At 39.4% G+C, this 24,196-nt stretch overlaps 2 protein-coding genes across 6 annotated transcripts in view; one reads left to right on the top strand and one right to left on the bottom strand.

The window, feature by feature from the left end:
* ESR1 (estrogen receptor 1) overlaps window positions 1-24,196 on the bottom strand; it is a 205,466-nt gene that overhangs the window by 71,698 nt on the left and 109,572 nt on the right. For all 5 annotated transcript variants that reach the window (XM_079971531.1, XM_079971532.1, XM_079971529.1 and 2 more), the window contains one exon: window positions 8,269-8,385. In XM_079971531.1, coding sequence (XP_079827657.1) covers window positions 8,269-8,385 — 117 coding nt within the window. The remainder of the gene's footprint in view (window positions 1-8,268; window positions 8,386-24,196) is intronic.
* The window catches only part of LOC307213408 (uncharacterized protein), a gene marked incomplete at its 3' end in the record, with an annotated part of 117,316 nt that overhangs the window by 44,126 nt on the left and 48,994 nt on the right, over window positions 1-24,196 (top strand). The gene's annotated exons all lie outside the window — the stretch shown is intronic.

Here is a 24,196-nt window from a genome sequence, read left to right on the forward strand (position 1 = left end):
AGCGCACCCCGCCGCAGGGATTCGAACCGCCGACCTTTCGATCGGCAAGTCCTAGGCGCTGAGGCTTTAACCCACAGCGCCACCTGCGTCCCTAACAGTATAGCATACTGTTAATTCCACATTCTGATCAAGAATGTCTTCGCAGAGGTCTCATCCAACTCATGTTGTCATGCTGACTGCCTGCCTTGTAGAGGATCTTGAATTCATAAGCTGCTAAGATAAATGCCCAACACTGTCATCAATCTTCTCTGCAAACAGCCCCACCAATGGTTTGTGGCCTGTTTTGATGGCGAAAGGCTTCCCATGCAGGCTGTGGTAAAACTTCTTTAAGCCAAATAAGATTGCTAGACTTTCCTTTTCCAATGTGCCCTGGAGGCATAACCAATTGGCCATTCTTCTGCTGAATCTATTTTATGGGACAGAATTGTCCCTGGTCTACAAGATAAAGCATCACAGGACAAAACTAACTGGGGTCAAAATGGAGTGACATGTCTGCAGTGTTCAGCCTTCTCCTGGAAACCCTCCCTTTGTCTGTCTGCTCATTAGCACAAGGTTTTGTTTAAGTATTTTGTGGGGTTGGTGCCTTTTCAATAGTCAAAGTCCTTATTTTCACTCTTGTCTTGCCCAATAGATGCAAGCCTTCTTTTCACTGTTGGTAACTCTCTTCACTGACAGAAGCCCTTCTATCTATTTCCATGCCTACTGGATGATTACTGAACTGTACATTTTTTTTTTCTATTACCAGTGTGGTGTAGTGGTTAAGAGCGGTAGTCTCGTAATCTGGGGAACCGGGTTTGTGTCTCCGCTCCTCCACATGCAGCTGCTGGGTGACCTTGGGCCAGTCACACTTCTTTGAAGTCTCTCAGCCCCACTCACCTCACAGAGTGTTTGTTGGGGGGGAGGAAGGGAAAGGAGAATGTTAGCCGCTTTGAGACTCCTGAAGGGGAGCGAAAGGCGGGATATCAAATCCAAACTCTTCTTCTTCTTACAAAGTAAACATGGATTTCCTCAGCTGCCTCCTGTCCTATTTCCTCCTATAAATAAGATTTTTTTTTGCCTGATTTGGTTGTGCAACCAAATATTGGGTTGCTTTTTTAAAATTAAGATGCAACTCATGTAAATTTGTCCCTGCTGCTTCCATGGTAGTTGCCACATTTACAGACTGATCCCAGTTCAGCTCCCAATCAGCTAGTAATTGCTCTTGAATTACAACATCACCAACTCCACACACAAATCTGTCTCTCAACATATCCTCCAGAACATTTCCAAAAGAAGGGTTCTGTAAACTTTTTGAGATTAGCTCTATACTGATAGATTCAGCTCTCTCTCCCTCCTATTACATAATTTGAAATGTTCCTGTTATACTTGGCCTTGGAATGCAGTGGTCAATCAAGATTTTTTGTAACCCTGCCAAACTTTTATGCTCTGGTATTTGTGGTTGCAACAAACTTCTTAAAAAGTAGCACCTTTTTTTGCCACACACACACACACACACACACACACACGGGAATGCCCTTGGGATGACAATGATAAAACTGATGAAAATGTAAATAGGGGAGGTGCATAACTAGGCATTGTGAGTGCAGGGACAAAGGATAACAATTCAGAGACCAAAGTATCACAGGTGAAACCTCTTGTTAGTCATGTTTCTATTCCTCAGAAAGAAAAGGCAGAAAAACAGCAAGAAATTAGTTCATAATTTGTGAACTATGGTCCTTATTCAGAAGTGAAGGCACAAAACAAAACTGAGTAGCAGAATTCTTGGACAAGAATCAGCTGCTTATCAAGACTAGAGAAAACTAATCTTTTAGGGATCACTTTACAAGGCTCTGCTAAAGGCTGTGAAACAACACACACACACTATATGACTCATCACATACTTTAACAAATCAAAATAGCACTTTCTCTTTACTTCCTTGTACTAGAGATTAAATGTCACTATTTGTTCCTGCCAATGTTAACTGGAATTGCCCATGTGGCATAATCTTATTACAAGCAATACTGTACAGTGGTACCTTGGTTTACAACCATAATCTGTTCCGGAGGTCCGTTTGTAAACCAAAACAGGTTGCAACCCAAGGCACATTTTCGCCAATGGGGCCTCCAAAAAAAATTTGTAATCCCCAAAAAATGGGTTATCAAAAAAAAAAAAGTTGCAAACCAGGACACGCACTTCCAGGTTTGTAATTCAAAATGTATGCAAACCAAGGTACCACTGTATTTGAAATTTACATGTTGCCAAAAATTATGAGATCCCAACAGGATATGAAAAAGGATTCTCTGTTTGTGATGCTTTGTTCAATGATGGAACATAATTGGATATGTTCTATTTGTGTGGAAACATAAATATAAGAATACATTGTTTGTCAGAAACTGTGTGCTACTCCCCCCTCCAACCCATCACAATCAAGCATATCTTTTTTGCCTGCACAGATCTGTTTTTTCCTGGCTAACCGGGAACATCCCTTGATCTTTATTTCTTTTTTCTTGGAACAATGCAGGAAGAGCAGAAGTGACTATTCCAATCTACCACTAGGTTCCTCATCGGCTTCCCTTAGAGCACCTTATTGCTGCTTATTTGAATTTTGTGATTTATATTTTTATTTGTAAGCCACCTTCCATAGAAAGGTGGGATATATGTGTTGGGGGGGGGATGAAATTAACTCCTGTTGAACAACCACTTTGAAGATGGGTTGGCTACTTGACTGCACAATGTCACCCAATGGACATCAGCAGGTGTGCAACTTCAGCGTCTCCTTCATGCACAAGTATGTTCTTCATGTACAAGACATAAGGGTGCTCAATTTATTTTGGAAGTTAAGGTGTAAAAAGACTGTGACGAAAGAATAATCCATTACATGCCAGTATCTGCTTTTCTCTTGCTGCCCAGTACATATTGTTGGAGGAAGATGGTTGTCCTTGTTATATCGCTGCTTTGCACATATCAGTAGGCAGTACTACATTCATAAATCCCAAGTGAGCCTTCATATCCAAGAAGGGTATGGCCCTTCCAAAGCTCTTTTAATACCTAACAAATTTTGAGATAGTCTGCTCTTCTGATTTGAAAAGAGTAGCTTGAGTCAAGCAGGGTGAGGACAGCAATGACATAATTAGGAGCAGAAAGGATAGGTGTGATTTATCATCCAGCTGCATATTTGGTGTGTGTTAGGTGTAAATAGCACTTCTGATGTAGTAATAGGATACAGGCAGTATGGGACTTCCGGGGTTGGCGCCTCCTGCAATGGCGGAGCTCCTCCGATCGGGAGGAACTTGCTCCGTGAAAAGTAGGGTCTGACCGCAACGGCGAAGGCGGAGACCCATATAAATCACAGGCGGAGAAGCCTATGAACTTGGGATTCGGCTGGCACCATTCACGCCTCCCCTACTCGCAGGGAAACCCTGTTTTGGGGATCCGGAGCGACGTGGGGTGAGTGGCGTGGTGCTTTGAATCGATTGCTTCTTTCACGGAGTGAAGCCGCACTGCTATTGTCAGAGAGCGCTGACTTTTTTCCTGTGGACAATTGGACTTTAAACAACAATCCGTGAGTAGAACGGAAAATTGGATTTTTAAACATCTTAATTTGGCAACGAGCGGGGAAGGTTCAAGACAGGGAGTCCGCCTTCCCTTTTTGTAAACAGACTGAAGCAAAGAGGTTGCAAGCTAAGGTCTTGGAAAGCCTCATGTAAAGGATTAAACTTCCATCGATTGAAACCATAAACCCCCCTTGGAAGCAGGGGAAGAGGGGGGGAATTTTGGACTGTGCATTCTGCTGGAGAGAGTGATAAAAACTAAATTATCACTGCTCTGAACTCCTGGGAACGGGCTGCCAACAGATTGACGTTTGGAAGAGTTCATTGACAGCGAAAAACAGTTAGTTAGTAAGATAAATATATTGATTTCACTGTCCGCTTCTGCGTTTTAAAAGGAAGAAAAAGCAATTGAAAAAGTAACTGAAAACTGAAACTATATTACTTTTGGAATTGTGTCGGAAAGGATTGATACAAGTGGAGATTGCTCCCCCCTAGAGGGAGTCTTTGAAACTGTTACAAGAGTCGAGCTGAGGAATCCAGCTGTTCGATAAGAATTGTGAGAACTAGAGACTGACCTTGGACTAAAATGTCGGCAGATGAGATAATAGTGTCTGCATTTTGCAGGATAGATCATTTGCTGAAACAGCTTCACAAGAGGATAGATGCTATGGCTACTAAAATTGACATTTCGGGACTAAAAGTGAATACCAACACAGAAATAGCTCAGGAGCTGGCACAGGAAGTCTTTATCAACGACTTGGATGATGGACTCAAGGGCATCCTGATAAAATTTGCAGATGACACCAAACTGGGAGGGGTGGCTAACACCTCAGAGGACAGGGTCACACTTCAAAATGACCTGGACAGATTAGAGAACTGGGCCAAAACAAACAAGATGAATTTTAACAGGGAGAAATGTAAAGTATTGCACTTGGGCAAAAAAAAAATGAGAGGCACAAATACAAGATGGGTGACACCTGGCTTGAGAGCAGTACATGTGAAAAGGATCTAGGAGTCTTGGTTGACCACAAACTTGACATGAGCCAACAGTGTGACATGACAGCTAAAAAAGCCAATGCAATTCTGGGCTGCATCAATAGGAGTACAGCATCTAGATCAAGGGAAGTAATAGTGCCACTGTATTCTGCTCTGGTCAGACCTCACCTGGAGTACTGTGTCCAGTTCTGGGCACCACAGTTCAAGAAGGACACTGACAAATTGGAACGTGTCCAGAGGAGGGCAACCAAAATGGTCAAAGGCCTGGAAACGATGCCTTATGAGGAACGGCTAAGGGAGCTGAGCATGTTTAGCTTGGAGAAGAGGAGGTTAAGGGGTGATATGATAGCCATGTTCAAATATATAAAAGGATGTCACATAGAGGAGGGAGAAAGGTTGTTTTCTGCTGCTCCAGAGAAGCGGACACGGAGCAATCGATCCAAACTACAAGAAAGAAGATTCCACCTAAACATTAGGAAGAAGTTCCTGACAGTAAGAGCTGTTCGACAGTGGAATTGGCTGCCAAGGAGTGTGGTGGAGTCTCCTTCTTTGGAGGTCTTTAAGCAGAGGCTTGACAACCATATGTCAGGAGTGCTCTGATGGTGTTTCCTGCTTGGCAGGGGGTTGGACTCGATGGCCCTTGTGGTCTCTTCCAACTCTATGATTCTATGATTCTAGGAATCTATTTCAACAGGGCAAATCGTTGAACAGGAGAAGGAGAAAGTTGCTGTTGTCGAACTTAAAGTATTACAAGGGGGAGCCTTAACCTTACAGAGGCAGGTTGAGGGTTACAGGTCGGGGCCCTTTGTGGCTGAAACTGGAAGAGGTCAGATTTTGAAGATTGGAGCCTGGCCTGGACTGGAGGGGCAAGGTTGGAGAGATCCCCTTATGCAGGGGTCAACTGACGTTTGGGTTGGGAGGGGATTGGAGCTTTGGGGGCCTTTGGAGTTGGAGGAACCTTGAAACAAGATTTGAAATATTTTATGGATTCTAGTTTTAACTATGGAAATCTGGTTGACCTGTCGAGATGGAATAAAAGTGCTGTTGGGTCGGAGCTTCCCCGAGATCTGCTCTCTAGAATTAAAGAATATGAAGAAGATTGGCGGAAGGGATGTGGAGATGAGTTAAGAGCCTCGGACATAAGATCTCCAGGTTGATGGACTATATGGAATTGACGGAAAGGACTGGCAGAGGCCGAGACCAGGAAGAGGAGACGGTGAAGAAGATTGGAAAATTTAAAGTCTATATAGGGAAATTTTGTAAAATTTAATGAGGGATAGAAAAATCTTGGAATGGAATTTTTTTTTGCCTTAGTGGAAATGTTTTAAGAGGTTAAGTGTAAATAGGTATATTAGATTTAAATGGGGAATAAGATTAAAAATATTTTAAGATAAAGGATTTGCTGAGATAATGTATAGAAGTGGAATACAAGGAGGGAGGTGAGAGGAGGTCAACGAAACAAGGGAATGAAAGATAGATTATGGTAAAGGTATGATGTGTGTTAAATTGTTTTTGTTTTGTTTTGTATAGTTTATGGTGTTTAGATGTTAAGGTTGCGTTTTGTATTGTTTATATTGTATTGTTTGTTTTGTTTCTTCTTTCTTTTTCTTTTCTTTTTTGTAAGCTTTAAAAGTAATAAATATAATTTTTTTTTAAAAAAAGGATACAGGCAGTATTATGATGTATGTTTAAACAACCAGCACACTCTTTGTATTTACAGAGCATGAAAAGACTTCTGAACTATAAGTATTTTGGCAGAGTCCTTTTAGTTAATTGGTTCTTTAAATACACAAGTACTAATAACTGTACATTTTTACATTGGTACAGGACAGTATGTTTTGAAAATATTATAGACATTCACTTCAGATACAAAACAAATAGTTTCCTACAGCTTGAGTATTTTTCTTCCTCATTCACCAAGTACTATTTTTAGTACAGTATAATGTTGCACTCAAGATAATTGCAAGGCAAATTAGAATTCTTGGAATGATTCCAGATGATGCATTTAAAAATTATTTCCTCTTTGGTTCTGAGAATTCCTTTAATAATCATCTGCTTTTCCTTTGGCGTATAATAAATTGTCATCAGAGTATAATTGAAAACAAGCGACAAGATCAAGAGGAGGTCCGATATGTCAGTAAACTGTTCTGAAGTATAACAGAGGGGAGTAAAATTCTTCACATTTGCATCAATATAATCATTATGAAGCAACAGCTAATCAAGACTAGCCAAACTCTCTAAAAGGAATGTCTTAGAAATTTATTTTATTTTCTAACAAAGTTTCCCTCCCACCTCCTGCCCTGGCTGGTGTAAGGTGGTAGAGTTTTAGAAATAGTGGGTCATCCTCTACTGTACTCCTCACACACCCAGTTAGGATGGCTCTGTGTGATGTTTTGCTATTAGGTGCATCCTTTTAGGGGGAAATATTACAAAAATACAAAAAAATATAATACTGTGAAACAGAAGCAAGGAAAGGCTAAGGCTAAGTAAGGCTTACTTAATTTATGTAGTTTGTATATTGACCAATTAAGTACTAACCTATTTATGTACCTAGTACCTAGAATGGTACTAACCAGAACCTGGAAAACCTTGCAATTAATGAATATTGATCACTCGTATAATATAGTCTGGCAACCAGCCATAATGGAAAAGCTATTGCAAAAATATATATAATGTTTACTGTGTGATATTTTATTAAATATGCAAATGAAACAACATATGGATGAGAAATACCTACAACATATATTGCAATATGGTGCAGATAAGCAGGTACTTCTCATTAGCTCATTCCTGTGTTTTCCAAGTTGATTGATTCAAAAATTCAGTGAACTGGTTTACTGTAATCACCTCATTATGTACTGTAAAATAATGTGCTTAGTATTTTACTGCCCTAATGACCCATTTTTTGTCAGAACGGACATGTTGCAGCTCAGCAGTTGAGTATTCAGTCAACTCAATTATTTCTGCACACAAACAAATTTCCATTCAATACAAATAGCCAGCTGCTATCTGCCACAGTTCAACTAAAATTCAAAGGATTGTATGAACTGGCCAGGAGTCCATACTAATATCCATTTCATTCATGACTATTCTTTTGAAACTGCTTTTGATCAAGAACACTTGTCCATCTAAAGTAGATTGCAGCCTTCAGCACAGAATCGCAGAATAAATTTAGTTCCGATCACATTTCAATATAGAACTTCCTATTTTGCTCTTCGTGAAACAATGCACAAACTGAATGCAGCTTTGGAAATCCTTTGAAATTTGCACCTCTCTAAATTTTGTGATGCAGATCCGCCCCCCCCCCATGTGGATTTTAAGGGGGCAAATGCATATTAATTCATATATTAGTGAAAATAACACAAAAATATGCATTGCTATTAGGAATATTCATTGAAAAATAAGTACATTAGGTAAGATTGCATAAGAATGTGTATACTAGCAGAAATGTACACTAACAAGCTAATTAATTGTTGTGATTATTTTTTTTAAGTTCAAACTTAAAATTGAGAAACTAAGATTTGTTCATCTCTGCTTCTTGCACTTCAGTTCCTGTCTAGGATATTCATTAGTAGTCTTGACCATGATTTATAGAAGTAAATGAATTCTAAAATCCTAGTCCTTTGTTTTCTCTTTAAAACTTCAACTTCATAAAATTAATTGCCACTCTCCTTAAGAACTGTGTATTATACAATGGAGATGAATTAATTAAGAAACATTTGTACATGGTTGGATACATACCACCTTTCATCATTCCAACTTCATAACATTTTCGGAGCCTGCAAGCCTGGCAACTTTTCCTCCTGTTCTTGTCAATAGTGCACTGGTTAGTAGCAGGACACATGTAATCATTGTGACCTGTAAAAATCATAGGGAAATGACATTAAAGTGACAATTTTCACAGGTACCCCTAAAACACAATGCTTTCATAAGCTTCTATAATGTTTTACTTTACATTTCTTGCTGGTTGCTTGGCATGAGGGGCATTGCCTTTTCAATGGTGGCCCCACATTTCTCTCCCCACAGAAGACCTTATAATTGCTTTGAAGTTGAAAAGTTTTCTATTTAAAAACAACAACCCAGTCTGTGTTTAATTTGTCGTGCTGTAAAAACATTTAACTGCGGCAGACAGTATTTTGTATCAAATTGTGCTGGGGGGAAATGAAACTGCTGATTTTTATATTTGAAATCTTATTTTATAGTAGTGCTGTCTTTTGAGTTTTTATATATTTTTCTGTAAGGTGGCCTGTTCTAAAAAGCAAGGTAGATATGCATCAGATAAATACATAAAATAAACTCCTGTCACTTGCTCTTGACCTACTTCTTGATCTAACAAAGGAGTATAGCTTTCATCATGTGTATACTGGATGTGTACTAGTGTTCCCTTGAGAATTTTGTATTTCCTATTTGAAATAAAAACAAAAATCCTATGGTACTGAAGCCTTGATGTGGATTAAAAATACAGAGCTGATCCTAGCCAGTCCTCCTTCTACACACAGCTAAACAGGACAAGGTACAGCACACAATGAAACAATTTTATGACAGAACTGTTTGTTCTTCATTCAGGTCAGGGATCTGAAAGTGAGCTTGTTGGAGGCCTTGGTCTCATCAGACCCAGTCCTCTATCATTCATTATATGTTAGCAAAGGTAAGTTGTGTGTTTTTTTAAGAAGCTACTATCAGATTATACCAAGAACAAGTCTGTTGACTTGTACTAAATAAACAAAATAAACAAAATTCATCCTATTAAGCAGAAGACACTACGTGATTTAGTGACAGACCACGTAACACCTAAAAAAGTATTGTTCAGAACTATAATTTATTTTATTTATAAACTAGTCACCTAAGGAATTAGAAATGTCTTGACATTTTACTTCTTCAGTTTGTATCAAAATATGTTTACTACATTAGAGTCCATAGAAAATAAAGACTGACTATTCTGTGTTAGTCATACTTACAGTAGACAGCTGAAACCAATGGGTCTATTTTGAGTGTGACTTAGTTGGATATCACCTACTGTTTTAGTAACTTTGCTGCAACTTAAATCCATTAGTTTCAGTGGGTCTACTCTGAGCATGACTTTATGTGGTATAATTAATTTAAAATTGCAGCAGTCACTAAATTTCACTACCAATTCATATGCCACATACTATCATAAACAAAGTTTGGGGAGCAATTCTATAGTCCCCGTGCGGAGAAATTTGTGGGTTTTCATCTTGTAGCCACACAGGTTAAACACCCTACAGAAGCATCACAGGAACTTTGACGTGCTTTCGAACTGCTAGGTTGGCAGGAGCAGGGACCAAGCAATGGGAGCTCACCCCGTCACGGGGATTCGAACCACCAACCTTCTGATCAGCAAGTCCTAGGCTCTGTGGTTTAGCCCACAGCGCCACCCGCATCCCTGATCTCTGGTACTTATACCTATATAATTGTTTACAGTAAGAATGTCACAGTTTACTACTCCAGTTATTATATAATATTCTTCCTAACAGCTATTATATTTATTTATTAGATTTATATACCAACTTTTTGCCAAGGCACCCAAGGCAGTTTTAAATTTTTAAAATAAGAATTACTAATCATAAAACAGGGACGCGGGTGGCGCTGTGGGTGAAACCACAGAGCCTAGGGCCTGCCAATCAGAAGGTCAGCGGTTCAAATCCCCGCAACGGGGTGAGCTCCCGTTGCTCGGTCCCTGCTCCTGCCAACCTAGCACTTCAAAAGCATGAAGTGCAAGTAGATAAATAGGTACCACTCCGGCGGGAAGGTAAACAGTGTTTCCGTGTGCTGCTCTGGTTCACCAGAAGCGGCTTAGTCATGCTGACCACATGACCCCGAAGCTGTACGCCGGCTCCCTTGGCCAATAAAACGAGATGAGCGCCGCAACCCCAGAGTCCGCCACGACTGGACCTAATGGTCAGGGGTCCCTTTACCTTTACCTTTAATCATAAAACACCTAAAACCCAGGGAATGGAGTCACATCCTCTGCAACACACATGCTTCTATTCTCTTTCATAAGGTAACGACCACTGTATAGATTAGGAAATGTCAGAGTATGTCTGAAGCACTTTTTCTCATAATCAGAATGTCCTGTGTACATGAAACTCTAGATTACAAAAATAAATCCCACTGGTCACAATAAAACCTCGTTTCCACATAAAGGACTTAGAGCTATCATATGTCTAGTCTTATATTGTTATACAATTCTGCAGGATGTCAAAGACACAAATAGTTGACCTTAAATGTGATAGAAGAGAACAGGATACCTGAGACAGATTGATTTGAGATGAGAAGTCATAGTAATCAAAGCATAGCTACAAACGAAAGGAAAGCTCCTGACTTTAAGCTAAAGCTTTATTCTGTGTGACCAGTAAATATATTCTGTTGCTCATACTGGCCAAAAGCTATTACAGTGGTATCTCGGTTTAAGAACTGAATTCGTTCTGGAGGTCCGTTCTTAACCTGAAACTGTTCTTAACCTGAAGCACCACTTTAGCTAATGGGGCCTGCCGCCGTGCTGCCACCGCACAATTTCTGTTCTCATCCTGAAGCAAAGTTCTTAACCAGAGGTACTATTTCTGGGTTAGCGGAGTCTGTAACCTGAAGCGTCTGTAACCCGAGGTACCACTGTACATGGCTTTGTTGTATAAAAAATTTTCTTTAGGTATTAAGTTGCTAAACTTAATTGCCATTGCTAAATAAGACACATAGTAGACAAAATGTACAACCAAACATCCACTCAGAAGTAAGCTCTTCTGAATTCAATGGGGCTTACTTCCAGTGAAGTGGGTTAGGATTAAAGATTTAGTGAATACTCATTAACAACTAGCTTTTGGTATTTTACTCAAAACTCAAAATAATAAAATACCAATAGTAAGCATTTACTGTTTATGGAGATGAGTGGGGACGCCCCCTCCCTGAAATCCAAAGCAAAACAAAAAAGTTTCTATCAAAATAAATATGGAACAAAGTCACAATAAAAAGCAATACTGTAACTATTTTATCTTACATTATGAAAAGCAGAACATGTCAGGATTAACACTGTATGAGTGAAGGTTGTACAGCACCCAAAATTGACAAGCAAATGATACTGACCAGAGCTATGGCTTATATAAATAATTTTAAATAATTTGGTGTGCCTAAAGTAGACATAGCAAGCATATTTACTCAGAAGTCAGTCCCACTGAGCTCAAGGGGACTTACTGTGCAGTAAGTGTGCGTTTAGAATTACAGACCTAGTGCATTTGTATCTCAGTTGATAAGTCTTGGCAATTCTGACAAAGCTGACTTCAACCACTCTTCTAAGTCTCACTCTCCATTTATATCCTATCTGGAGGCTGGGCAAGTCTATTATCACATGGTCACAACAATTTAATAATTGCCTTGCTGGATCAGACGAAGTAGTCAAATGTATATTGCCTTCTGCAATGGAGTTTCAGTGCAAGTATCACAGATAATATTGACTGATTGGACTATCTTTCATGAACGTGTCTACTACCTGTTTAAAGGCACCAAAACTAGTAGTTCTCTCTACTACATTGTCTCTAAAATGAGGGTGGGGGCTGTCCTATCCATATGAAATTTGTCATTTCTGATGCCGGGGCAGCTGGAAGGAAGTAGAAAGCATTTCATTCCATGTATATGAAATATACCATATGTATTCATGCTTCTCGCAAGACAACACATTTTGGAAGAGATACATAGGAAGCCAGAGGGTTATTTTCATCTGCCAACCATTAGAAAGTCCTCATTTCTAAGTGGATTTCATGAAGTAATGAAACAAGATATAATCCGGGGATCTCATCAATAATACACCATCTAAGATTCAGTTTAGAAAGGGAATTCTACATTTTCAGTTCATTCTGAGGGTTTTTTGCTTTTGCTACAATGAGTCCATCTCACATGTGTTTTTATTGTAATTTATTTCACACATGTTTTCATCTGTTATGACATATTGTATTCCTAGTTCCATCAATAGAATCCACTGTCTCCTAACACTCATGAGTCTCCAGTTATTTTGACTGTGGTGTTATGAGCTTGGAGGGGTGGGAAGGAAGGAAGCAAGATCCTTCTAACCCCTGGATCCAGCAAGTGTTGAAATATAAGCCAGTCGAGCTTCCTGTGTTGAGGTGATAGCCTGGGTGATGGGCCATTAAGAGAACAAAGGAAAGGGGGCTTTGTGCAAGATGATGAATGCACAGAGTCCCTCTCTCAACTCAGAGATAGTTAGAACAACAAAGACTGAGGCTAGAGTTGAGAGTTTGCAGTGAAGTGACCTAAAAGTAAAGCAACAAGCTGGAGAAAATATCACAGCAAAGTTTTAGTTTTGTTTGCATCCAAGGGCATGGCTAAGGGAGAAACAAGACCCTAGTTGGGGTCAGATGCTGTGAACCTCTCCATCACAGGTTCAGGTTGTAGATATGTGTATATATGTGCATAGGTGTATATGTAAATAAACCATATTATCATAAAGACATCACAGTTTCCACTATGCCTCATTTCCAAAAAGAAATATGAACCCTGGGTAAGTGCCTGGAACTCCCAGAATCTCATACCACTTGGAGACTGAGGGGGCGTGCAACAGTATTTTTGTCCAGTCCTTGCCCCAATATCACTTTTCTAGATTATAATCAGTATTTCACACCACATATGAGATGTGTACCAATTTACATTTACTTTCACTGAATATCATTTGCCATTTGTTGCCCTTTCAGCTTGGAGAGGTATTTCTGAATTCTTCACAATCTGCTTTGATTTCATCAACTTTATGTTCTTTGGCAGGCTTTCTCAACCTTGGCCCTCCATATGTTTTTGGCCTACAACGCCCATGGATCCCTAGCTAGCAAGACCAGTGGTCAGGGATGATGGGAATTGTAGTCCCATCTGGAGGGCCGAGGTTGAGGCAGCCTGTTCTGTGGTATCAGCAATAACGCCAATTCGTTTTTAAAAAAAAATGTAGATATTTAGATTTAGGTATATAATCTTTCCAGAAAGTTCCATTAAGAGTCTTATGATTCTTTTGTTCCCTCATTGTATATCTTTTCCCATTTCAGACAGATAATAAAAAGGGAGTATTCCTTTTCCAGATGACACTTACACATGACATCCTATTCCTACACCCCTGCCAAATGGCTGAACCGATCAACTGTGCAGATTCCAATCTATGAAAAGTGTGGCATACAGCTATGCTATCTTCCCTTACTCTCTCCATCTGATAAATCACAATTGTTTTTTAGTGCTTGGCATGTGATCAAACCAACAGCTGTCCTAGAATAAAAAACAAAATCAATCACTCAGCACCATCTCCCTGTTATCACCCATGAGACAATGAGCATTTTGGGGAACACATCTTTCAGGATGAAAAAATAAGTTATGTAGCTGCAGAGCCATGTGGAAAAAGTATTTGCTTTTTCTAAAAACTGCAAGTGATACATTTGATACCACCACTATCAAATATCCTGCATGCAAAAAAATGGGCAGAAATGCCTAAAATATAGCATCATCTATAAAAGGTTCGCAGAGAAATAGCCGGTACCCCAAGAATGAAATTAATGGAGATTTGCATGTACTGCACTGACACTGGCTAGACTGTTTTGGCTTGAGGGTAAGATTCACCCTTGGCCAACCCTTCTAGGAGCGTCCAGGGACTTGACCAGTGGTGGATGTGGCCAAAAGTAGATGTGGCCGCCCCACTCTCTTGCATACACATACATACAGGAAGACTTGCGGACAGACATAAACAAAGTCACAGTCTGCTCTCCTCAGCTGATTTGTGCAGATGAGCTATGGGAGGGAGTTATACCCTTCTCCCTTTTCATCATTACCACCCCCCCTCCTCTCATAAAATTATCATTCTGGGGCTCATTTGCATCCCCATCAGCGTGTTGCCCTCAAATCACCCTAGCATTCTATCAGCTTTTTTCTTTTCTTTTTGTCACTGCCACCAGAATTGGTGGTGTTTTATACAACCCAAAAATATTGCTGCTGGGGTAGTGAAAGATAAGGCCCCCAAACTGGGGATTAGGCTTCCCTGCATTAGAGTTTTAATTAAAACAATGTAAGCATCATGAATAAAGAAGCTTGCAGAAATGTAATTAATGGCAAAGGTTACATGAGGTATCATTGTGCAATGGAACTCTGCAGAACTTTGCACTGTGCACTTATTTGCTTTCTTACTAACTTACTATATTTATTATATAAAGTCAACCAGTAACATAGGGCAGCTTTCAACTTATGATAGACTGGAGGGCACAACATCTGCACTAAGAAAGGTTGCACAAGGAGAGGGCTGCTTACCCCTTCCTTCTACCTGAAGCCTCTCCCCATATAATATGAGCCATGTCAGTGGGAGAGAGAATCATGAACAACTGGGAAGAGGCAGCTTGTGTGAGCAGGAGCATCATGTGCACCGCCACCCAATTCTTGACAATTCCGTTCTCCCACTGCAGCCTCTTGCAACATAACACATCAAGGAGGGGCTCTTGACCAACCAGAGTGGTGATGTTGCTTTGTGAGTGTAGTAGGTTGCAGGGGGTGTTGAACATGAGAGTGATCTGTTGTGTGAACAACTTTCTCTTTTTAGATCTAAGTCATGGTGACCAACTCCATATGTTTTTGGGCTACAACTCCCATCACTTCTACCATTTGCCATCTGGGCTGAGGCTAGAATCCACAACAACTGGAGGGCACAACTTTGTCACTCTGTTCTGAAAGGCAAACCTCTTAGGTCTCAGGCCCAGGCAACATATTGTGGAGAGATATGTGAACGCTGTTGAACAACATCTCCTCGTGTGAAATCCTATGCAAACAGCAACAAATAAAGTGTGTGTGTGTAAATACTAACACAATAACATCACATTTTCTTTTCAACTACTTGCATTGGAGGGTGGGAGGAAATATGAATTGCCAGCAGCTATGCAACTGTCCATCAGCTGAGCTGTGTTTTGGTGGAAGAATCTAAGCTGGGGCTTCTGACTGCAAGTGTGACTGTTTCCCCCTCCTTCTCTCAGAGCAGAGCCAGCCCATCCATGATGCAGGGTGAGACAACTGCCTCAGGTGGTGGAAATTGAGGAGGTGGCACTCCCACAAGTGTCCCCACTGCCCTACCACCACAGAAGCAATTCAGGTAAGGGAGGCTTCAGCAGCAGCAGGGAGGCACAACGTTCTACTGCCCAGGTTTTCCGCTGGTCTCCCCCACCCCAGTGGCAGAAAGGGACCAGCAGCAAAGCTCTGTGGAATGCCGCCCCGCTCACTGGGTCGGTGAGAGGCATTCCCTTGTCCAGCTTTGCCACCAGGTGGGCAGGGAACTTTGAAAAACGTTTCTTGTAGAACCTCATGCCCTTCTCCATTGCAGGAGCAGAAAGAGGCAGGGGAACGCCTCTCAATGACTCACTGCTTTATAAGATAGAAGCTTTTGTGTACTCATATGCCTTTATAAAAGAAACATTTTAATTCCCTTCTTACAGTAACATAACAGATTATAGCAAATGGTGGCAATGATGCATAGCTTCTGTGTGCTCTGTCCCAACTGAGCATACTGCTTTACTCCAGCCATACTGCTTTAGAACAGATTTGGATAGGAATCAAACCAAAACAAACCTTAATATAACAGCGACACAAAATTAATAAATTTAAAGCTTCCAGCTATGCTGAAATAAACTAACAGAGCTTTCTCTCATTCACTCACTTCACTAAATTCTTTTCATGAAGCCAATCTTTTATATTGCTCTCTCTCACCTTGTGCCTCTACAAGCATAATTATAACTTGCACATATTATAATGGAACCTTTATAACCGACTTCACCATGCTTTCAAACTCACAACAACCTTTACACCCAAATTCTTTTACATACACCAAATAATAAATTATGGAAGCTTTAGAACTGACCTCATCCCACTTACAAACTCACAATAATTTTTACATCCCCCAAATAAACACTCAAGTTGGCTTTTTGCTGAACAAATATATCATTAAATGAAATATATGCCAATACTATGCTAGATATGCTAGAACCTGGATTTACTTCATTTGACTCAGCATAATTCATTTGTAATAATCATAATTTCAACATGTGTTAGATATTGCTGTAAAATTCTAAATATAAGCAAACTGGGAAACAGAATTATTTCATTTTTAAGGAAACATGAATAGTATTGTAAAACTGGAGTCCAAATGATTGACTTCTGGGAGGTTTCAAACTTACTGTGGCAACTGTTGTAACTGTTGATATACAGAGGACAATAATGTAGTAAATTAATCCCCTATCTATCTGTCTTTGATGTAGGGGTCAGAATTGCTAATAAATTGAATGCACTGTTTTTAGATCTAGGATATATCTAAAGATATTTCCCAAATAAAAGTAGAAATACAAGGACACATCTCGCCCTTCCTTTGGCCATCTTGGAGGGCCTTAGTTTGGGAGTTTCCTTTTATATTTCTGCCACATTATACGCACCTACATTTTATCAGTGAAGTGGGACCCCATAACTTCTGCTCATGTTTCTTTTGACAGCAAGTATGGACAGGGTCGTGGTATTGACTAGAGGGCGAGAAACTGAGCATGTTCTCTGCTTTGGAGCTCTGGGTATCTTCAGTTCAGTTCCAATGTAGATTTTTCAAAACATACAAAAATGTGTGATTTCTAGACACAGGCTTTCTAACTCTTTTGGGTGTTAAATCATACATTCATAGTGTCTGATTCTTCGTTCACTATTTAGACCTCCCTTGTATTCTAGTGCTGTGAAGTATGATTTCAACTGTGGGCAGTAAAAGGGCACATACTTCCATTGCTGCAGCTGACCATGCTACCTTGCATTTTTGAGCATGCTCAGTTGCATTTTAGAGACTTCCAGTGTGGCAGGCCCTGTTTTCGGAAGAGAATCTGTTGGGTTTCTATTTTTACTTTCCCAAAACAACTGAAAACATATTTGTTTCAACAACCTTTTTTAGTTAGCTTAAAAATGCATTTGCCTTAGGTGTTTATTTTATATTGTTTATAAACCCATCTTTATTGTTTTCAAAGCAACTTCTAGTTGTTTTTCTGTAAATTGGCTTGAGACTTATGTGGAAGATGATTCAAAATTTAATAAAGTAAATAATAATAGTAATATGTAAAAAGCTGCTATGGATGCTTTCAGTAATCACACAAATCAGGTGTTTTGCAAGGAAGAGGGCATGGATAGAGATAAAATCCAATACACTTACTTCTTCCAAATAGTTTCTGGGAGTGCTAATGGCTTTTCTTTAGAGGCTTTATGTGCACAACCACAACAGCTGGATTAAGGCATTTGTCCAGAAATGCTTGCTTAGCAGAAAGAAAGATCAGTATATTTTATTTAATCAGCCCAGCCCAAGGAAACACGGCATTTAACAAGGTGAGCACCAAAGATGAAGAGTAAGCAACAACATGCTGCAGAACTAAACACATCTTAATACAATATACAACCAAATGGAAGGAAACTTACTCTTTAAAATATGAGGAACACACACACAGTTCTTAAATAAACTATAGGAAATGCAATCAAACTTGTTAATGAATTCCTGTCTCCCACTATAATTGCCCTTTGAAACTTTCCCCTTTAAATTTTACATTGCACTTATTAGCCTGGTATTTAGGTTTCAACTAATACAAGTAGGGGCCTGCAATCAAATGTTGCAAAGGATTTTGAATTACGTTTGTAGCAGATGTATTAGTAAAGAGATAAAAGAAGCATGGGCATTTATTTTCTGGGGTTTGGGGAGGTGTTGCCTTGGGGAGCATGCTGCTGTGCTCATGTTTTGCTTGTGAGGTCAGGATGCTGGGCTGCATGGGTCGTTGGCCTCTTCCAGCAGGGATCTTATTTTATTATAGGTTGGAGCCTTCACTATAGGAACTTATTTTCCTTTTAAAAAGTATGATTTTATGTATTCATTTATTTCTGGAGTTTCTATACTGCCTTTCTGCCAAGTCACCCAAGGCAAACACATTATATAACATGTCAAGTGCCAGAGTCCTCTTAGGCCTACTGGGAGCCAATAGTATGTGTGCTCCCTGGCCTGCCCATCTTCTGGCAGCATTGCAAGGGAATACATTCATGATTTGAAAAGTTCTTGGAGTCTGAGTGCTGCTGGAGGAGCAGACTTTACCTTGCCTTTAAGCTTGGTGCTATTGAGGGACATTTCTAGAAAAATAGATGATGGTACTCACCATGAAGTGGTTACAGTAAGTCTTTAACTCTTTAACAAAAAACAAAAAAGATGTCAGTCCTGTGTACCCCCCCTAAGTACCCCCTGAAAAAAGCACTGGGTTCTTCCAAGCCCGGAAGAGCAGGAGGAGATTTCCAGACAGAGCTGGTCCTGAGGAGGATGTGGCTATCCTTGAGGTTCTTTCACAAGCCCCCCCCCCCCCCAGTCCTGCAAGACTCAGGGTTTCCCCATAGCTAACTTGTTTCCCCTGTTTTTGCCTCAGGAAAACCTAGTTCAGTATTAGAAAGCATGATGAAAAGTTAAATTACGGATGGTATAAGAAGTAACTGAGTGTGCTTCTCAGAACAAAGTCAGCTATTTTCTTATTTCCACTGAATATTGGAGGGGAGTGAACAGACATGCATATCAATCAGCTCTTGTAAATTAAATGCAAACATAGTCAGCAATTGTCAATGATATATTTGTTAATTAAAATGCCTCGTGGAACGTCTGGTGTGAAACTGTCAAACCTTCTGAGTTCAATGTCTTCTGAGTGAAAGGGATTATTCTAATGGAAGGGCTTATGAGACGTATCAGTGTAATTATTTCCACAAAATGTAGTTGTTTCAGTTATTTATACTACATTTTCAGAAGTTGCAATATCATTTCATCTGCGTCAATCGAAAGACTTGAAATGTTGCAAACAGTTTTCAAGATGAAAACATGACCCCAGTAAGCAAACTTGCTAGCAAAAGCCTTAAAGATAACATAAATTAACTAAAGATAAGAATTGTAACGATTCAAACTCAAAAATGTATGAAGGTAGGCTATACTGGGTTCAGAGGTCTGAGACCCTTAAAAATAAGAATTTGGGCTCAGCCTATGCTTGGTAGGCTTCAGAGTTCCTTCCTTCTTTTAGCTATATGCAGATTTATGTTCCTTCCTTCTAGAATCCCCCCCCCCCCCCGCCTGGCTACAATAAGTCCTGCGGTGGGCTTCTGCTTAGGTCAGAGCATTCTGAACTCTTGGCTTGGGTCAAGAAATGGGAATGTCATAAGCAGTACACACAGTTCAATCTCAGGTGAAGCAACTGATTTTAAGCTGAACAGGTCTTGGCCAAACAAAGTTGTGGTTGCACGTAGGGTTTGTTTCATTTCTGTGTAAGAGGCTGATTTGGACATAACACTGAAAAAATACTGATGACCTACATGCACTAGAAACTGAGCTTCTATTAACTGCTACATATTCCATGTGGCAAACAAAAGGAATCTTAAACAAAATTTGGGAGAATGCCAAATATGCCAAATAACTTATCAGACACCAACATACAAATGGGTTTTTTTTAATATTGAAAGGTCAGCTTTTCATCAAAAAGGAAAAAAAGGATTGCAACAGCAAATGGATTCAAGATGGCAATCCATTAGTAACCCAAATATTGTATGCAATTCTCTCCTTAAGTTTCAGAATACTTTTAAAAAATACATCTGTTGTCAATGACAGGCAAAAAAGATTATCATCCCATTAAGATATGGGGCTCAAAAGAAAAAGCAGGTGAAGATTAAAGAAAAGGAGATGAAGATGTTTATGTAAACTACTTAGAGGTTTTGAGAATTAGTATACAAATTGTGTTAAGTAAAAAGTTACTTAACTCCTGCTGGACCCCATTGAAATCAATGGGGCAAGTTAATCAGGGCTAGCTTATGTTCCATTGATTAAAAAAGGAGTTAAATTTGACTATTTTATTTATCTATGACTGCACTCCTATGAACACATACTTGGGAGAATATTCTACAGGGGGATTTCTAATAAATATATATCCTCTTATATTCATGAGATGACAAAGAAATTGGCTGGTGAAAATATACTTCTTCTGTTTAATAGTGCAGTATGGAGCCAAAAAGCTAACTTTAAATGTTCCTAGTTCATAACTGACAAATTGATCTTTACATTTAGCATCAGTAAAACCTATATTGACTAGAATGTATACTATTTAAAAATGGCTCTCTTCTAAGGTTAAGATCAATAAGGTCTTTAAGAACCATATTGTCAGGAAAGCAGTTTTTAATGTCTGGACAAAATACAAAGACTTACTGGAAAACAAAACTCCGAGGTGGCTTTCACCTCTGGAAGCTAAGGCCCGAAAGAGACTCAATATGGAGGCCAAATGGCCAAAATATTGGGAAATATTAGAAAAAGACGGAGACAATTGGAAATTGCAGAGTTTGGAGAAAATGAAGGATAAAGTGCGAGACTGGTTACATTACGCTCAGATTAAAGAAGTTTTTAAAAATGACAAAAAGGTAGGGTTCCAGGTGGAGAAATCGAAGTTGGAAACAGAATTGTTAGAACCAAAAACTAAGGTATTATCAAGAATGTATAACTTGCTGCTGAAATGGAATACACAAGACGAAATGGTTAAATCGGTTATGATAAAGTGGGCTCAGGATATTGGGCATAATATTATGTTTGAGGACTGGGAAAGGTTGTGGACCATTGGGCTGAACTTCACTGCATGTAATGCTTTGAAGGAAAATGTAATGAAAATGATATATAGATGGTACATGACCCCAGTTAAACTTGCCAAAATATACCATTTGTCTGATAATAAATGTTGGAAATGTAAAGAACATGAAGGAACATTCTTTCACCTCTGGTGGACCTGCCCTAGAGTGAAGGCATTCTGGGAAATGATATATAATGAGTTGAAAAAGGTATTTAAGTATACCTTCACTAAGAAACCAGAGGCCTTCCTTCTGGGCATTGTCGGCCAGAAGGTGTTAAAGAAGGACCGAACATTTTTTATGTATGCAACAACGGCAGCAAGGATACTCATCGCTAAGAGCTGGAAAACTCAAGATCTACCCACACTGGAAGAGTGGCAGATGCAGCTGATGGACTATATGCAACTGGCCGAGATGACTGGCAGAATTCGAGACCTGGGAGAAGAGAGGGTTGAAGAAGACTGGAAGAAATTCAAGATTTATTTACAAAAGTATTGTAATTTGGTTGAATGCTAAGAAGGATGCTAGATCATAAATAATTGCCTACCAATGAATTAGATTTGAACTTGAAGATAAGTGAGATTGAGGGAAACATAAAATTTTTGGAGATTAGATTAAATTAACTGAACAAGATTTAAGAATATAAATAAGATGATAAATTGCTGGAAAAAATTTATAATGATGTAAGTGGGAGTGGGAGACGTGAGGGAGTCCAAAGAAGTTCTGAAAAATGTGTTATGATCCATGCTATATTGTTTATTATTTTTGCATTTTGTATCTAAAAAATCTCAATAAATATTTATAAAAAAAAATAAATGGCTCTCTTCAAATCCTTCAAACATTTAAGAAGATCCAATTCAGTGGGAAGATTGGGTTTTCATAAGGCACAGCTGCAGAACAACAAGAAAAGCTCTCAGATCCAAGGGAATTAAAACTATAAAAATACAAATTGAGTGACAGCAAGGATGAGCCCTTATTAGTGTCACCCGTGACTGATCCTATATGCTATTCTCTAATTTGTTTGATTTTTAAAATGTTGTTGTTGTTAAGATTTGTAGAATGGGCAACACAAATTCAGGCTGACAAGTGAATTTGTGATGCATGAGAAAGGTTTATCAGATGCATGAGAAAATATACTGGAAGAATTTATTGGGTTAGCTGCAAAGTTTCATCCTGTGTATCTGCGTATCTGCTATTATGAACAAGCACAGAAAGACAGATGTTCTTTGTTCAACCATTAGGTACAGCAGGAGTTGGAAAACTGTGTGTGGCTTCATTAGCTAATCAGAGAAGACTGGCTGGGAAAAGAGCTGCATGAGGAAGTGGTGTCACATCTACTGGATCCTAACTGAGGCACTACACACACACACCCATGCAACACAGACTGACAAGGTAAGAAAACAGCAGGGATGGGCAACCGATGTTGGACTGCAACTCCCATCCGCCACATGGCAATGGTTAATGATGATGGGAGTTGTAGTCCAACAACTGGAAAACTACAGATTGGCTTCTCCTTGCCTAAGGGCTCTGGGAAGAAGCTGAATGAGGAAAGGGTGTGGCTGGTGTTGCATGGATCCAGGCTGGCTTTCTAGCACGCTGGACAGCTGTGCTGGTTATGCAAGAAAGCTGACAAACCTAGGTTTCCTAAGCGTTGGCTTATTGTATCTCCTGCTCTATAATCAGATCCAAGTGCATAATATTTTTATGTTCACTGAAGTCAGACATCTGTATCCAATCCAAAAAGAAGGGTAAATGTGTTTAAGTATCTTTGGGATCTAATGTACAAAATGGCAACAAAAATACATTCTGAAACAGAACATGCTGAAATAGTACCCCTTTTCAGCAGATGGCTGAAGTCTACTGTTCCAGTCAGAATATAAAATTTACTATAAAATGGGCTCCTACGTTGTCATTACAGAATAGAAAGCTTTTTGTTTTGACAACGTGAATGTTTTTTATATTATGAGACAAAAAAATGCAATATATATAGATAGATGATAGATAGATAGATAGATAGATAGATAGATAGTTTCATGCTGCAAAATCCTGTACGGTTTTGAAAGTACTTTTTCCTCAGTGCACTCCAACCACAAATGCGATTTTATTTTTCCATGTGGCTCAGAGTGAGAGAAACTACAGCTACATAACTATTTATACTACAACAACATCAGCAGTAGTCAAGAGCCATTGTTCGAATGATATTTATGATATTTCCCCTTTCCCCTCTCAAGTAACTTTTATGGAGAGGAGATTAAACTGAGTGATAAACTAGTACTTGAGTGCTTTTGTGTTCTAGGCTCCTCCATGGAGATAGCAACTGAAGCCACTGCCAAACACACTTCAGAGAAATGCAGTGGAGTAAGGAGAAACAGAAATGGTGCTCTTAGAGTAAGAAAAAAGTTGTATAGTTAGCTATTCAGAGCAATAATTAGCAAAAAGGGTGAAAAAATACACAAATAATCTTATCCTCAAGTTAAGCGCTGATCGTGGATAAGGATGCTTCTCGGCAGAGCATGGAGATTTGCTGGCAGGGGAAGATTATGAAAGTTTAGTAATACCTTTGTGTTTGTGAGAGGCTAGCAGCAAGGCTAGCTGAAGCCACTTCAGCACCTAAGACCGAATGGCAGCCTCACAAAAAGATAGGAAGGAGGAGTGTGAGTTTTGTGTTGGTCTGGTAGAACTAGAGGCTAAAGTAAATCAACATGATGGGCAGAACAATCCAAAGTGAGGCTGGGTAGGAGCAGATCAATCTTGCATCTCAAGCTCTGCCAATAGAAGTCAACAGCAGGTTTTCCCCCTTTAAAAATGGGAAATGTTGACACTATGTTTGCTACACCAACTAATCTCAAGCATTCTGAAGTAATGTAAGTAACAAGGTGTACTTAAAAGCCACTGCAAATAGACAGCATGTGAACTACTGTACAAACAACACACAGAGAGGGTAGAGAGAGAGAGAAAGAAAGAGAGAGAGAGCAATAAAACAAGCACTTTATTCCAACCC

This window comes from Podarcis cretensis (assembly GCF_951804945.1).
Source record: "Podarcis cretensis genome assembly, chromosome: 3".
NCBI lineage: Eukaryota > Metazoa > Chordata > Lepidosauria > Squamata > Lacertidae > Podarcis > Podarcis cretensis.